Below are 15,765 nucleotides of genomic sequence, written 5' to 3' on the forward strand. Positions count from 1 at the left end.
CTTTCACTTTCTCTGCTCTTTGCAGTTTCACCATTACGGCTGTGTCCCTCTCATTCACACCTCTATTCTTTCTTGCTTGCTTTCTACTGTATATCTCATAGCTGTCTTCCTGTCCTCATTTATGTACTGCAACCCTCTCACATACTTCTCTGCCACTCCTGATAACCTTGTGTAGTACCACTGTTTCTGTCTTAGCACCCTATCATATGCTTTCTCTCGATCCACAAAGACGCAGTGCAACCTTCTCTATACTTTTCCACCAACAGTCTCAAAAGTCTTTTTCTCCTTCCTTAGTGTTCAGCCTCATATACAAGTCGGTATAAGCTACAATTCATATATATTATATCTATTATATCTTCAATGTACTAATAACTTGAGAACAAAAATGTTTATCCTGAAAGATTTACATGTTTGGACTACAGTTCCATAGAGCCCATTCTTTTTGCGTCATCTCGCGAGAAAGCGGAAATAGAAATACACGAATGACCTGAAGAGGGCAGTAACGCCCCTTTGCTGCGTCTAGTCCGCCGAAAACTTCCCCACAGGAAGAAGACGACGAAGAAGAAGGTAGCCGTGACGCCTGGCCGTGGTTGGTTGTTGTTGTTTAGCAACCATTTGCTAGTTCACGGATAGTTTACCTTTGACATCGTATATGGCGCATTAAGCTGGTTACGAGTATATGTGAGGTTTAAAGGGGATTAAAATGGCCCTGCAAAGCTGAGGTAAACTACAGTTTTCATGTTATTGGACAGTAGCAGCCTGTTAGCTTTTATGCTAATAGTTTAAAACAATAGATATTTCTGCTTATTATGTTTTCTTGTGTGTCATTTGGCGTCTAATTTTGTCTAATATTAAATGAACTAACAGGTTCCTACTTTATGCAACCGGGAGCCATTAACTGTAGTTGCACATCACACGAAAACCCCCTGTTAATGTGGTCTGGGTCCACCTCATGTCGCCATTGCAGCTTGGAATATCTGTCAGGACGTCTGCTCATGTGTTTGTCTGTCAGGATCCAGTGATGCCATAGAGGTAGGAGGCACTGCCAGGGCTCCTCCACCGGAGGACGAGAGGTCTCCTTAGCAATGGCAACCGAACTTCATGAGACCATATTCATGGCCAAGCAGGAGCGCCACAAAAACCTGTTTCTTAACTACAAAAACCTGAACATTTTCCCCGTGGAGCTGCTGAAAGATGAAGGCCTGCAGTTTCTGGAGAGACTTTACATGAAGAGAAACTCACTCACTACACTGGTATCCACACAGTGCATTTTCATTTTACCATATGAGACACTTATGAAACCCAAAGAAAATTTCTAACTACTTCTGCTTTTGCTCTGTCTTTATCAGCCTGACAATCTTGCTCAAAAGCTCCCAAATCTCATTGAACTGTAAGTATTTTGCTAAACTAAGTTTTGTTTTATAAATGATGACAACAGAGAGTTGACACATGCTGTCGGAGATTGATGGTGTGTTTTGTGTTTATCAAGAGGTTTCTAGTGAAGTTAACCACCAGATGTTGCATCACTAAATTTGATTAACTGTCTCTCACATTTAGGTGTTTTCAGCAGCAAACACCAGAGCTGTAATTGTCTTACTGTCTGCTTGTACATTTCAGGTATTTGCACTCAAACAACTTGGTCATTATTCCCGAGGGTAAGCACATTGTCCAGTACAATAATATTAATAACAGTGTTTAATTCACTTGTTTGAATATTAAGATTGGTTTCATTCCCAGCTATCGGAAACTTGGCCAGACTGCAGTCGTTAGACCTGAGCAATAATGCCCTGCAGGTTCTCTGTCCAGAGATCGGCAGATTGAGGTCTTTGCGGCACCTGAGACTGTCCAATAACCAGCTCAAATGCCTTCCTCCAGGTAAGACACAACAGTTGTCTGTCTTGTTTTTAGATTTCCTTTTAGAGGCTTAAATTATTTTACATTATCTTATATTAGCCTGAGTCCTTTATTCAGGGGCATCGGTTTAAGTACAGCTACCTAGACCAGTGGTTTGTCTTGGAGCAAGTCCAGATGTTCCTTCTGATTTTGTGCCAACCATACACTGCAGCAGCACAAACTGAATGCTTAATGTTTGCAAAATCTGATACAAACCAGAATTTAACCCCTGCCCCTCCCCCACAACAAACGTTATACTTACACTATGCATTGGCAACATTTTTATATCATTAGGACCTAATTAAATGAGATCATTGAACAAAATGTGCTTATTCACATTATAGAAAACCAAGAAAAGCTTAAAAAAAAAACTGTGCTTACCTGTGTCTTTATGAGCACAGAGAAGGAGGATGTCCGCTGGAAACTGTCATAAAATTCTACTCTGTACTCGTGTCAGTGCAACAACACGATTGGCTAATGTATTCATGTTTGAACTATTGATTGTCACTTGTCTTACATAAAAGCTTCAAAACAAAACACTAGTGGAATAAAATCGTTTACTCTGAAATATTACAAAAACAGAGCAAAACATGTACAACATACGTGTATTGGTAATGCTTTTACCTGCTTCAGCAATTTCTCTGTAAGAGTAAGACTTATATTTCATGTTTGGCATAAAATCACTTTGAACTGTTGCTTTTTATTCCCAGCGTGTTTGGTTTTCCCGACTTGTAAATATTTTAATTGCCAGCAGAGAGCAGCAGAGCTCTACCTGAGAGAAAAGTTGTTTTAATTTTTTTTTTAAACACAGATTATTGAGGCGCATGTAAGTAGTGTAGCTGAAGCTGAAGGGAGGTTGTGCAATTTCATATACTTTAAAATAAATAAAAATAGTTACCCTCCGTGGATTTTGTCAATAACTTGAAACCAACAACCATTTGTTTTGCCCATAGTCAAATTCTCAGTAACGTATTTGTTTGCCTGTTTTCTTTTTGCCATGGTTCTTGATGTACCAGGAATGTTTCCTGAACTTAGTGACAACACCAACAATTTCTTTTTCGAGTCTCACAATTTCTGTTGACTGAATTTCTGTGCAAACTGTGAGACAGTGTGTGCAAAATAAAAATAGTAGTGATGAGGAACAGTGCTTCCAGCCCTATATCAAAATATACTTAACCAAAACCAGAGAGTATATTCAGTTACAGCTGTGGTTCGAAAATAATATAATCATTTGACTGTGCTGCTGTTCTTCTTGCAGCGATGCTCTCGTTTTGTTTTAGAAATCCCACAGGCTCCTGCCTCTTTCTAAGAGGAGGGTATAATGGGCTTACATCAGCTTTAGCCAAGATGATGAAAAAAAGACCTGTCAACTAAGATCTTATGTCTAGTTGAGATGTTTGGAAACCCTTTGGTTTTAAGGCATCCAGCGAGGAACAACAAATACAAATCAAATTTCTGATAAAAGTTTGACAAAACTGGGATTTTCTTTTTTCTTTCTTTCAAATAATAAAGTTTTGCAGCTTTATCTGAGATTTATGTCTCTCACATATTTGTGACACCTGCAGAGATTGGTGATCTGCAGGACTTGGAGACGCTTGACGTGTCGATGAATCAGCTGATGTCTCTGCCGGACCGACTGCATCGCTGTCTCTCACTACAGAATCTGACAGCGGACCACAACCTGCTGAGCCACGTTCCCCGGCAGCTCTGCTGGCTCCACCGCCTTAACCAGCTCTCTATGGCAGCTAACCGGCTGACTTTCCTACCACTGGGTCGGTGAATCCTCTTCTCTGTCCCTCCGTTATTTGCTCTAGTGGTGACAATAAAATGAGCGAGGTGGTGTTGAAATCTTTGTGTGTTTCAGATCTGGGCAGATCACGGGAGATGCAGTTTGTGTTTGTTGACAACAATGTGGACCTGAAAGGACTCCCGTCCTACTTGTACAACAAAGTTATCGGCTGCAGCGGGTAATACACCATCCCAACAGCTCAACAGATACTGTTTAAGACAACTGATAAAGGTCATTGCTGATTAGCAGAGTGTAAAAGAAATGCAATTCCATGATGTTGGATATAAGTTAGCCAGAAAATTAACTGGTATTTAGCCCACAGACTGTTGGAAAAGTGTAAATACTAAATGTATAGAGAATGTGGCTGGTTGGGACAAGAGCGAGGTGGTAAATATATTGTGGCGGCAGAAAAGAGGATTTTAATATATTGTGGCGAGCTCAGAAAAGGAGGAGACGGAGGTATCGTTTGGTCTTGCTTCCCGTGAGCTAGCCAGGGAGCACAGCCGTTTATTGACATCTACAGAAGAACACTGCCGCTAGCTAACTGCTCAGCGCGGCAACCGCACAGCAACAAAAACAACAACACACAGGGCGCCCTCTGACCCCGGAAGGACACACCGTCGCAGCGAGAGGGCGTCACCCGTCACTATGGCAACATAAACAAAACATAACTGTACAAACAGAACCCCGAACAGCCCTGACCCGCTACAATATGCTGCTGAGAATATAGCCCAGAAGAAGCGTATAGTATAGCTTTTATTTTGGAAAGAGCCATTTCTCTGTAATAAACTCTCTTTTCCAAAGATGAGTGATTCCTCAATCAGATACAGGTGTTACCGCGCCAGATCCGCGGCCTGAACAGTAGTAAGGAAACCTCTGGCAGTTACTTGAAGGTTCCGTAACTGACTCGTAGCCGGCAACAGCTTACTATACAGGTCAACTCCGCTAGCAAAAAGATCGAAGGAGGCGTAGGAAACTGCTTCACCGAACTTTATTTCTTCTCTAAGGCACGAACACCGCGTACAGTGGGCTGAAACAGTTTACTCACAGCGAGCATCGCCGACACAACTCTGGCTGTCGAGGGAGTTATTATATTCCTTTTATTTATTTTCTTTTCGTCTCTTCTGTAGCTAACCGTTACTTTTTCCCCTTCTCCGCTCTCTCTCTTCACACACACCAGGTAGTCCCGCTACACACATCCCGAATACATTTCCCATCAGGCTTCATCCTTAAAGGGCCATGCCTGTAACACAGGGCTTGCAAAATCGCTAGCCCGACGTCCCGAGGCTAGCGGTTTTTCCAGTCGGGCTACCAAAATCTATCTCTGCCCTGCCCGTCGGGCTATTGTAGGAAGGAAGGAAAAATATATGTCAATGCTTTTGCATTCTTTCGGAAATGTAGCTGGGTAATTATGTCATTGGCATCGGTGAGCCACTGTCAATATGTGACATATTGAAATCGCGTTTGAATTTGCGCTTGTTTTTTGCTTTCACTTTGCAAATATCCAGGTGCCTTCTTTTGGCGCACCGGCCAGTCACGACCGGCGGGGGAAAAGTCACTCGGGTCAGAACATGGGGTGCCACCATCATCCCACTTCTGACACCAATGTGGTGAGCTCAGACAACGAGGAGACGGAGGTGTCGTTTGGTCTTGCTTCCCGTGAGCTAGCCAGGGAGCACAGCCGTTTATTGACATCTGCAGAAGAACACTGCCGCTAGCTAACTGCTCAGTGCGGCAACCGCACAGCAACAAAAACAACAACACACAGGGCGCCCTCTGACCCCGGAAGGACACACCGTCGCAGCGAGAGGGCGTCACCCGTCACTATGGCAACATAAACAAAACATAACTGTACAAACAGAACCCCGAACAGCCCTGACCCGCTACATAGCCCCCCACCTAAGGGGTCAGTCGTCCCCGACGACCCCATTGCCCCACACAAAGTCCTGCAAATATCTAGGTGCCTTCTTTTGGCGCACCGGCCGGTCACGACCGGCGGGGGAAAAAGTCACTCGGGCCAGAACATGGGGTGCCACCGTCATCCCACTTCTGACACCAATGTGGCGAGCTCAGACAAGGAGGAGACGGAGGTGTCATTTGGTCTTGTTTCCCGTGAGCTAGCCAGGGAGCACAGCCTTTTATTGACATCTGCAGAAGAACACTGCCGCTAGCGTGAAAATCCCACTCTAGCGGACAAAAACAGTGCTTTTTATATGGACGCAAACGCGCGTTGCAACTTCTTATCTGGTGCGCGTCTTTTATTTTGACAGCGAATGCGCACATGCGGACCACTTATGTGCACCCGTGTAAATAACATAATGTTCTGCCGGGTGTGTTGTTGGTTTTCTCTCGATTTCTGAGTCGACAAGCGCCTTTGTCACTGGGACCAGTCATTTTAAGAAAGGCCCCCATTAGAACCCATGAGAAATGCAAGAAATGCATTATTGCTCAGTCTGCAATATCTTTCCCAGAACAAACACCAATTGCAAATAACATACTAAAAATAAACCTGAAAAATCTGTTTAGAACAGCGTACTATGTTGCAAAGAGTGAACTACCACTGGCAAAATTTAGCAGTCTTTGCAAACTTCAAAAAGCAAATGGCCTCGATCTTGGTTCCACTTGCCTCTTACCCGTGACTTCAGTGGAAATTTCAAATTCAGGATCTGACACAGACTGATTCATGTCCTACACAGTTCTTACAAGTTCATAGAAATTTCTGTTCAATTAGAACCAAGTATTTGAGTTGATGATTGTAATTTTTATACAATGTTGTAATTTGTTTTTCAACAAGTTTTTGATTAATGTTTCGTTTCCTTTACAATATTATACTTTAATGTATAATATTGTAAAGGAAACAAAACATCAATCAAAAAATTGCTCTCCTTTTTATTCGGGCTACTTACATTTATTTTGGGCTACCAAAAACTGAAGAGTCCCTGCCCGAAGGGCTACCAGGGATTTTGAAATTTTGAGAGCCCTGATCTTAAGATCTGCACATGTGAGGGGAGGATACTGATATACGTCTTGTATAAAATAAAGGTGGTTTGTAGCATCTTTACTAAATACAACTGCAGACTTAATGGGCTGCATACTTGTGTTTGTTGTTGTCCTGCAGATGTGGCTTATCTGCTCAAGCGCTGGAGGGTGGACTTGGTGAAATGCTGGGTGAGGAACTGAGTGAAGCCTTGGTTGGCCTGCCAGCTGAAGTGAAGGTGGTGGGCTCAGAGACAGAACATGTTGTTCCCCTGGAGGAGCTGGCTATGAGGACGCTACACCGCATCTACCACCGCCGCCCAACAGGTGAGGAGACAGTGTTCACTCTTACGTTAGAAAACACCTGCTGGTTATTAATCAAAAAACTTCAAACTTTAACGGCACCTTTTTTGTTTACTGCTGTTTTTAGAGCTCAGCTTGCTGCCTCCCATCACCCTCCCAAAGAGCCTGCGGGATCTGTTGCAGTTCCCCCTCGGTCACTGTCACCGATGCAGCCAAGCCATGTTCACGATCATATACCCCAAACTCTTCCCCCTCCGTGACACCGCCCTGGCAGGAGTGCACCGCAGGTCAGGCAAACACACAGTCTTTTTTAGTTTCCCCCTGAAGAAGGATTTAACATGCATACTTACGTCCTTCTCCTTTCCTGTTCAGGACCACTGTGAGTTTTGTAGCCTACTGCTGCTCCAGTCACTGCCTCCGAACCTTTGACCTCCAGGGGTGATCTCATTTCCTTCTCTCTCCCCTCCCCCACTCACACACTGACATATAACATCAGCTGTGGATCTTGAATGTCTGTGGCTCGCTACTTGATAAAGAACCTGGCAGAAGCAGCGTATGCAGATGTTTGGTAGGTCAGATAATGGACACAAAGCTCAACATTTCAGAGCTTTGCATTCCTGTTTGTGTGGGGGAGGTCAGCAGCAGTGCACAGTAGTGCTCATTAAATGGTAACTACCCACTCATAACTGGGCACTTTTAAGAACAAACACTTTAATCTTTGTGGAATAAGATGTTTTTTTCCACTGAAGCTTTTTGCAGCAGACTCATTGATTGCAGAGTGATCTTTGAGGTGTTAACATTTGTAGCATGCTTTTGTTTTTATGATAACCGAAGAATATTTGAAGGTTTGTAAGTTCAAAGAATGTTTATCAGTTTGATGTGTGTTAATTTCAGCAGAAATTAAAGTGAATGTCTAAAATAGAAAATCTACATTTGAGACAACATACTGCATGAAGTCATGTTCTTAGTCACAGTTTTTGTGAACTCTTAAGACCTACTAAAGACAATGAGCCAAGGATTCATGTTAGGGCTGTCACGATATCAGACTTAAACTTCATCATTATAATATTGTAATATGAGTGGTTGAAAAAGAAACTTCTGTACTTATGCTTTCAGTCAGATTCATTAACTTTGTTTATTGGCCAATTAATTAAACTCAAAATTCGTAGACATGGCGAGAGATGCTGTGATGCTTAACCCTACAAAAGCATACAAAACAAAGTTTTTTCATATTGTGCATTGACACAATATTTACATTTCATTTTTAAATATCAGGATTTTCAATACATGTAATCGTGACACCTCTAACTCGCATTTATTTGACAGGTTATGAGAAAGTTTGTTATATTCTATATCAGCTTTTAAGATTTGACCGTTTTATATGTTAACAGCAATGTCTTTTTGTCATAACAAGAATTATAATAACACACTCTGTGTTTAAAAAAAATAAAATAAAAAAATACACAAACCAAAAAGTCAGATTTTCACACTTTTTAGGGTTTAAAGGACACAGACTGTCTGCCTGAAGAAAAAGAGAGATTTAAACACAAGCAGCGCTGTGTGTTTCTCTTGTTGAACTGATATGTGTGTGTGTGTGTGTAATGTTTATTACCATATTGTACAGTTCTAATTTATCATTTGTTTTGTTTGGCAGTAAATATTGACTGATGTTTGACTTTGAATTTGTGTTTTTCTTACAAAAGAGAGTTCATCATAACAGTCGTCCACAAAGAAAACTGCAGAAAGGACAGAAGCATCTATTATCAGATCCATTACATAAAGTTCTGAAATGTCTGAGAAAACACAGCTTTTAATGTGACTCAGGTCTGAAGCTTGTGAGAATCATGTCAGTCTTACAATATGTTGTTAAAGCCACAACAGAAAACGTGCCGTAGTCGCCTTTTGACTGCACCCATGTAAGCACCAACTTCTGCACCACCATGCCGTTCTCCTTTACAACAATAACTCAAAGGTCTGGAGATCTGGGAAAAAGAAATAGAAAGAAGTAGCCTCGGGTCAGCCACACAATCGCCAGAACCCAGAACCTCCCTCCCTAAACTAATTATGTAATTTGAACTAAGCTAACAAGTAAAAGTGAAAAACAGACACTAGGAGAAGATACGAGAATGAGAATTGTTATTTGTAATAAAGCACTTCACTTAGTTTGTTTCTTAGTTTCGTTTGTAGTGGAAGACTTCAGTCTATAAAACAACACAGGGTTAGATTTCATTTATTTTTTGTTCTCTTTCTGATGCCTTACAGATGATTGAAATTGCTGCCCAGATCACCCAAAACACTTTCCACTTGAAAGTTTTCAATCATGAACACGTTCAAATCTTCTGTTTTCCCTCTCTTTGCATTTCACAACTAAGAGTGCATGTTTTTTTTTTTTTTCTTTTTTTGTTAGAGTTAAAGTTCAGCTGCTTGGCTATAACAGTTGTTTGTGTCAGTAGGTCAGGAGAGTCGAGCTCTTTGGCTCCCCATTATGTGGGATATAAAAAACATCCGGCCAACAGGAAGGTCTTGTGCCAGTTAGCCTCGAGCCAAGCATGCCAGGGGAGCTTTGCTTAACTCCTGAGTCAGACTTTTATTTTCCTTATTTATTCCTCTCATATACCAACTATCCCCCGCTGAACATGCTAGCAGCATACCCCGCCTTTCATTTCTTATTTTCTTTATCGTTTGCATTTTTTTGCAATGAGTCCATCTGTAGCTGCTGCATAATAACAGAGGGTTGTTGAGAGGAAAGCGGAGCGGCTCCATTACCTGGATCGATGACATGTTCAGACAGATGTGATACCATGATCCTCTCTGACTGGTGCTTCAGCTTTCTGCCCTCCCTCTGGGACTATTCCATCTCAGCTGCCTGCACATAGGAAATATCACTCGTCCATACTTTATGCTCACATAAAGACACAGGCAAAGCAAAGCCTCGTGAATTTGTACATAAACACAGCACTGCAAGAACACATGACGAGAAAGTCATCAGTGCAAATTGAACACGTGAGCTCAGATGAATCTGAAGGAAACCTACATTTAAAAGGAGGATTAACCCCCCCAAAAAAGATTGCGAATCCTTGTGCAGATGGACTGGTGTTGTGAGAAGTCAAGATTTCTCAGATGGTGTTTTCAGAGCCTGATGTGGTATGTTCACATGAAGTAAGAAAAAACCTACTATTATATTATATACTGGCATTTTTAATGTATCGGGTTGTCATACTTGTACAATTTCCTTCATCAATGACAGATGCTGAGGATTTCAATCATTTATGTCCAAGGTGGTGGTTGGTGGGGTGTTAGGGTTAGCCTCAGTAGACTACCTGCTCTACCTCCTGAACTACAGTTGTTCCCAACTTCCATTTGAAGCTGATTTAGGTGAAATAAAAACTGCTCTTTCCTCCCAAAGATAACATCTGTTCTTGTGCACAGAGATCAGTACCAGGACTGTAGTATTTGATAAGTCAGCGACAAACATTGTCCAAATATCACTGATAGCAGAATGTTTGTCCACAGCTGGCTTGTTTGCTGTGGTTGCTCAGCTGTCAAACAGCATGTGCCTGAGGATAACTTGGAATCTTGTTCTAGGTCTATTAGGCATAATTCATGGTTCACTGTTGCAACACAGTATAGTATGTTTGTAATTCAAAGCGAAAAGGTAGAAAAGACAACAAAAAAAACCCCATAACAATAGCACATAAACAAAGGGATTCAGACCTGATCCAAAAGTTAATGACCTGTCCCTTTGCCTCTCCTCCACCTCCTCCACTTCTGAGTTTCATTAAATTCAGCCGGTCAGTTTCAGGTACACGTGTAGATTACTATACACCCTGAAAATGAGTTGATATCTTTGTAGCTGCATGGGTTTTATGATTAACAATAGTGCAGTGCAGTATTCAAATGTCCCAATACCACACGTGTAGTACTTAACGCATTATGCAGCACGAATCCTGTCACTGTTTTGTAAATGATAGCTAAATACTTATCAAATTATATGCATTCAATTGACACAGCCAGTTGCCAGTTCCCAACTGTCACACATCAGAGTAATCACTTGGAAATGTCTCTTTGCTGGATGTTCTGTGCTATGCATAAATTTGCACTCTGAGCCATTTTCAAACACTCGAGGAGGACCGCTTCAATCAGTGGCAACACGGTGTCACAGTGTTATTGGGTTCTTGACTTTATTGCTATTGGATCATCAACTGGGAGGGAGGAAAGCCAATCCATCACCTGCATAGATCCACTCTGCTGCTAATCAGCTGCTTTCAGGCCTCGAGGGTCAACTGGATTTCTGGAGAATGTTTTAGTGTTTTAATAGTAAATAATGAGGAAGAAGACAGTAGGGCGATAAGGACATTAATCCATTAAACTAGGAGAGATGACAAGGACTAGTGTAGGATCACCACATGCTGCTGATGGAGCACAGTAAGGACTTGCTTGACAAAACAACAAATTTAAAGAACAAGAACTAAGGGCTGATTGGCTCAAAGGACACTTGGAAAAGCGTAGTGACATAATTTTTTTTAATGCGTTTTTTTTGACAGTGTGGGAATTGACAAGGAGAAAGATGATATGATCTGATCACTGCTAAGCCTTTACCTTACACTCCTTTCCTCAGCTCATTAGGACCTCTCCTGTGTTATCTCTCCACAGTCACAGAAATAATCAAGGCACCATGGCTCTCATCTTTTACCTGCTTAATGTTTGTCTTGCATGTATGCTGTTTGCTTCTGCAGATGTGAGTCATCTAAGGCCACGTATCCGTTAAAGTACAATAAATAAAAGCTGGAAAAAAGAGAGTGCACACAAGCAAATTTTCATCTTAAAAAAGGAACAACAAGCTTCTAATTTCTGCAATTTCTCCAGCTAAAAAGACTTTTTTTTAGTAAAGAAGACGTGTTGCCCTTGCACCATGTCTTTTCAAGCATTTTAGCATTTTGTGTGATTATGTAAAGTCAAGGACTCCAGGGGCAAACAGCTGAGCACACAGAGGACAATCTCAAGAGGCTTTTTGGGCTCTGTGTGCATATAAACACACATGGATAGATATTAGAGATGCTTGTGACAGGAAGTCTGGTCAGTGGAGATGGGAAATGTATTGCATGTAAGGCGATGTAAGGTTATTAAAAAATATTTAGGGTAGGAAAGAAAATCATCATACTTGTAACCATGAAAATCTTTCTGTATACCAATTTTTAAAAAAAAGAATAGAAAAAAACTTGAACTACACGCTTTTGGATTTATGTCAGAAATATTCTATAAATAAATAACATTTTCTTTGAATGCTCTCTTATCTATCCCTCAAATCGCATTAATCACCTGCACTGAAAAAAAGTCAGATTTGTCAGATTTTTCTTTCTCACATTTATTATTGTTTTCATTTGAGTTCCTTCAGTAAAAAGTTTTCTTTGTCAGTTACTCTGCTTTCTAAGTAGTAAACAGTCGGACTAAAGCACCGTGAATTTAGATCACAGACAATAATCTGCGGTTTGCGCAGATCAGCCTGCAGCTCTGCCTGATATCAATGCAGAAAGACAGCAGCCTGCAGCCAACATGGCTTTGGGCAGCGCGCAGCTGCTCTACCTTTTTATCCGTTACCGTTGACGTCAGAGGGCGCGGCCATTTTGTGAGAGGCGTCAATGAGACAGGAAAACAGGTGGCATGACTGTCAAATTAAAACCAAACCTAGTATTATTATTATTATTGTTGTCAGAAGTAGCTGTGTTGCTATATATCTTATATTTTATCTAATAGGAGAGCAGGTAGCACTGCCTGGTTGGCTTGTGCCTAATGCCTTACGTCCTTCTTAATGCAACTCTCAAGGAATTTGTGTCTTCCCATGGAATCAAACCGCGGATCTTTCACAAATGTTAGGGAAATGTGTATTATTCATTTATTTTTGCTTCCAATAACAGGAGTAAAGCATTTCGTTTCTTTACCCTGTGCTATAATCTATGTATGACATGTATATTTGGACATTTCCGACTTGTAGTGTTGTTGCTTTGCCACCTTTAAAAACAGTCCTGGATTTCTTGGGATGTGGGAAGTTTTTTCAGCACCACTTCCTGTGTATGCACCTCCTAATGACCAAACACCAGTCACGTTATACACAGTTTTCACTTAATGTAACTACACAGTTCCTTCACAGGTTTTATTTTGTGAATCATTAACAGGAAGTGTTTGATGAGTAGACCTGCGGAGATTAACGCTTGCTGTGGCGGTTAAGGGGGAGGGCGGTGCTGATCCAGCGGAGGGCGTGGGGGTGGGGGGGCGGGGACAGTCCCGTTGAACGGAGCGGCTGGACGGACAGACATCTTCACCCTGTACAAACATACAGCAAAAGAAAAAGAAGAGAAAGAGCCGAAGAAACTTAACCAGGTCGGTTTAATTCGATTTTTTTTAATCCTCTCATTTTGACCCACAGAATAATCAAAAGAAGAGCGATAATTAAAGTTTGAATGATTCTCCAGATTTCAGGTTTTAGCAGTTTATGCGTCCCAGGACGTGACAGAGTTCTCAGCTGTAAGAATGCGTCATATTTGCCAGGTTATTTTTTGTTTGTGAGGTAATGATATCTGAGGGGAAACGAGGACCATGTTGCTGAGGTGTTTCTGTTGTGTTTGTAGCGACTCTGTGTCGACGCATGTGCTGAATTGTTTGAACTTTTGGCTGTTTCCTGTTTTCTGTCACAGGGGAAGAGTGGTTGTTTTATGTAAGGATTAAATAACAGGATAACACAGACTGTGTAATCTTGTTTTTCATGTTTCTGAAAGCTTGTAGGTGTAGCCGGCCATTGAACAGAAAAGCCGTGTGCAGGTTCAGGACCTTGGACAGCTCCCGAGTCTGAAACACGCTGAAAAATACTTTACGCACAAAGCGAAACGTTTGTTCTCAAAGTGTTCCCCCAAAAATGAAAATCTGAAGTTAATCTATTCGTGAAACGAGGCAAACTGAAGCAGTAAGTCGTGAAAAATACCCGAATCTAGTTTCTGCGCTCTGGAAACAAGAGAGACAGCATTCGTTATCACACTTATTGTTTTTATAAAATGGCCAGGCTGTTTGTGGTTCAGATCTGTTTTAATCCAGAGGTCTGACTTTTCACCTTTCCTTCACTTCCTTTTTCCAGAGGACCGTACAGACACAGTGAACAGGGAGCCGTTAATGGTAACAGATCATTTTCATGAGGGAAAGATGGATGTTCGGTTAGGAGCGTCAGGTGCAAGAAAAACAGAAGCAGAGAAAAGCTGAGAAAACGTGTACAATAGTCACTCCTATGACTGAAGCTGCGCAGTTGCGACATTAAGGTTGAATTCAGTTATGAATTTTGTTTATGAATTTAAACTCAAGTTAAAGTAGAAACTGCTCCAGTCTTTCTCCCTTTCCTGCATGTGCACCTGTGTTAATGTCAGAGAGGACAAAGAGCTCAGGCCGACTCTTAAGCAGATCAACACGTGTGTGTGTGTGTGTGTGTGTGTGTGTGTGTGTGTGTGTGTGTGTGTGTGTGTGTGTGTGTGTTGTCTTTTTTTGGCAGCCTGGTGTTGTTTGTAACTCGATGTAAACAGGTGGATATTTCAATTAGGGCAGGAAATGACTGCAGCACACCCAACATGGACTAATTGAAACATATCCAACTTCCAGTCAATTCTATGTCCTATGTTGTATTTTGGTTTTGCTGCTGCTTTAAATTATGGAGTGCAAATGCATCCAGCATGTAAAAAAAATATCAATCTCAGCTGCAACAGGTGAACTTTACTTCTAACAATTTGTTAAATTTAATTAATAATGTTTTCCTAGGACTTCTTGTGTTTTCTTGTCCGTCTTTTCCTCCCTCACTTCCTGTTTTACTTTGATAATATGTTTTCTTGTGTCTCTGGTTGCTTTGCTTCACTTGCTTCACTTTCTCTCTTTATGGTCTGCTCCTGTAGGATTCCTGGTTTATTTTCTGGAGTTATTCTGCTGAGTTTTGGTTTTTCCTTGTACTGGATTATTGTTGGACTTATTCTGCTCTTCTTCAGTTTATTAAACTTACTTTTGTTTTGTTTTTTTCACCTTAAGAAATCTTAAATGTGTCCTACAGTTGTGTCCTGATTTTGCTGAAAGCTGGTGTACAGTGAACCAAGTGTAACTGGTTTGGTTGATGAAATGTTAATTGCAACTGTTTGCTTGGACATTTTCTCTGTTTTCCTGGAGCTGAAATGTTATGATTAACATGAACCCAGGGTGCTCAAATAATCAGCTTCCTGCTGAGAAAGTGCTTCCTGCTTTCATTAGCACATACCTGCTCCCCACCATGATCAATCCCCCATCCTCCCCCACAGCACCTATCACTCACCACTCTGTCACCCTGCCCACAAAGAGGTGAGAAATTACCACCAGTCTCCCGCTACATCTGTCAAACACGCACACATGCCACAAACAGCGTAGCAAACTTTTCCTCTCCTTCCTCTTCATTCGATACTTAAATGTACTCCCCTTGCTATTTATTCATTTTGCTCTTTACGCCTTCCTGTTAAATTTCAGTGCAATCGTCTGTGAAATTGCCACATGATAGACAAACCCGAGTGATTATGCGCCCAGATCACAATCCCCCTTTTAACTTTGAGCAATAAAATGAGTGCGGGGATCTTCTTCTGGCAATGACTGCCCTTTTTTATTTTACCCTGTGAGGTTTTTATAAACACGTGCACTCTTTAAACTAGTTTGGGCGGCACATCAATTATCAATCTAGGGCTGAGAGGGGCAGATGTTTTAAGAAGCCCTCCAGTATATTTTAGTTGCACCCGCAGAGTTAATTTTTAAAGCTG

The 15,765-nt window shown here is 41.4% G+C and overlaps 2 protein-coding genes across 4 annotated transcripts in view; both read left to right on the forward strand.

The window, feature by feature from the left end:
- Positions 1-503: 503 nt before the first annotated feature.
- lrrc28 (leucine rich repeat containing 28) lies at positions 504-8,643 on the forward strand. Of its 3 annotated transcripts, none has more exons than XM_040011815.1 (10): positions 504-567; positions 1,013-1,253; positions 1,350-1,390; positions 1,618-1,655; positions 1,738-1,875; positions 3,459-3,665; positions 3,758-3,860; positions 6,801-6,985; positions 7,089-7,248; positions 7,334-8,643. In XM_040011815.1, exons 2-10 carry the CDS (start codon positions 1,086-1,088, stop codon positions 7,401-7,403), a joined length of 1,110 nt encoding a protein of 369 aa, XP_039867749.1. In that variant the 5' UTR covers positions 504-567; positions 1,013-1,085; the 3' UTR covers positions 7,404-8,643. The 3 variants fall into 3 exon arrangements, with proteins under 3 accessions (XP_039867749.1, XP_039867748.1, XP_039867747.1); XM_040011814.1 differs by having other exon boundaries at positions 546-589; XM_040011813.1 differs by lacking the exon at positions 504-567 and adding an exon at positions 574-722.
- Positions 8,644-13,232: 4,589 nt separating this feature from the next.
- Positions 13,233-15,765, forward strand: part of LOC120721031 (synaptosomal-associated protein 25-B) — a 36,446-nt gene continuing 33,913 nt past the window's right edge. Inside the window, exon 1 of the mRNA XM_040011033.1 lies at positions 13,233-13,339. The gene's annotated coding sequence lies outside the window, so the exon portion shown is untranslated. The remainder of the gene's footprint in view (positions 13,340-15,765) is intronic.

This window comes from Simochromis diagramma, unplaced genomic scaffold (assembly GCF_900408965.1).
Source record: "Simochromis diagramma unplaced genomic scaffold, fSimDia1.1 OVJJ01000603.1, whole genome shotgun sequence".
NCBI lineage: Eukaryota > Metazoa > Chordata > Actinopteri > Cichliformes > Cichlidae > Simochromis > Simochromis diagramma.

Coding starts and splice junctions, on each gene's coding strand:
- lrrc28 (XM_040011815.1), top strand. CDS start 1,086: ATGGCAACCGAACTTCATGAGACCATATTCATGGCCAAGCAGGAGCGC. Junction 1,876..3,458: donor GCTCAAATGCCTTCCTCCAG/GTAAGACACAAC, acceptor TGACACCTGCAG/AGATTGGTGATCTGCAGGAC. Junction 3,861..6,800: donor AAAGTTATCGGCTGCAGCGG/GTAATACACCAT, acceptor GTTGTCCTGCAG/ATGTGGCTTATCTGCTCAAG.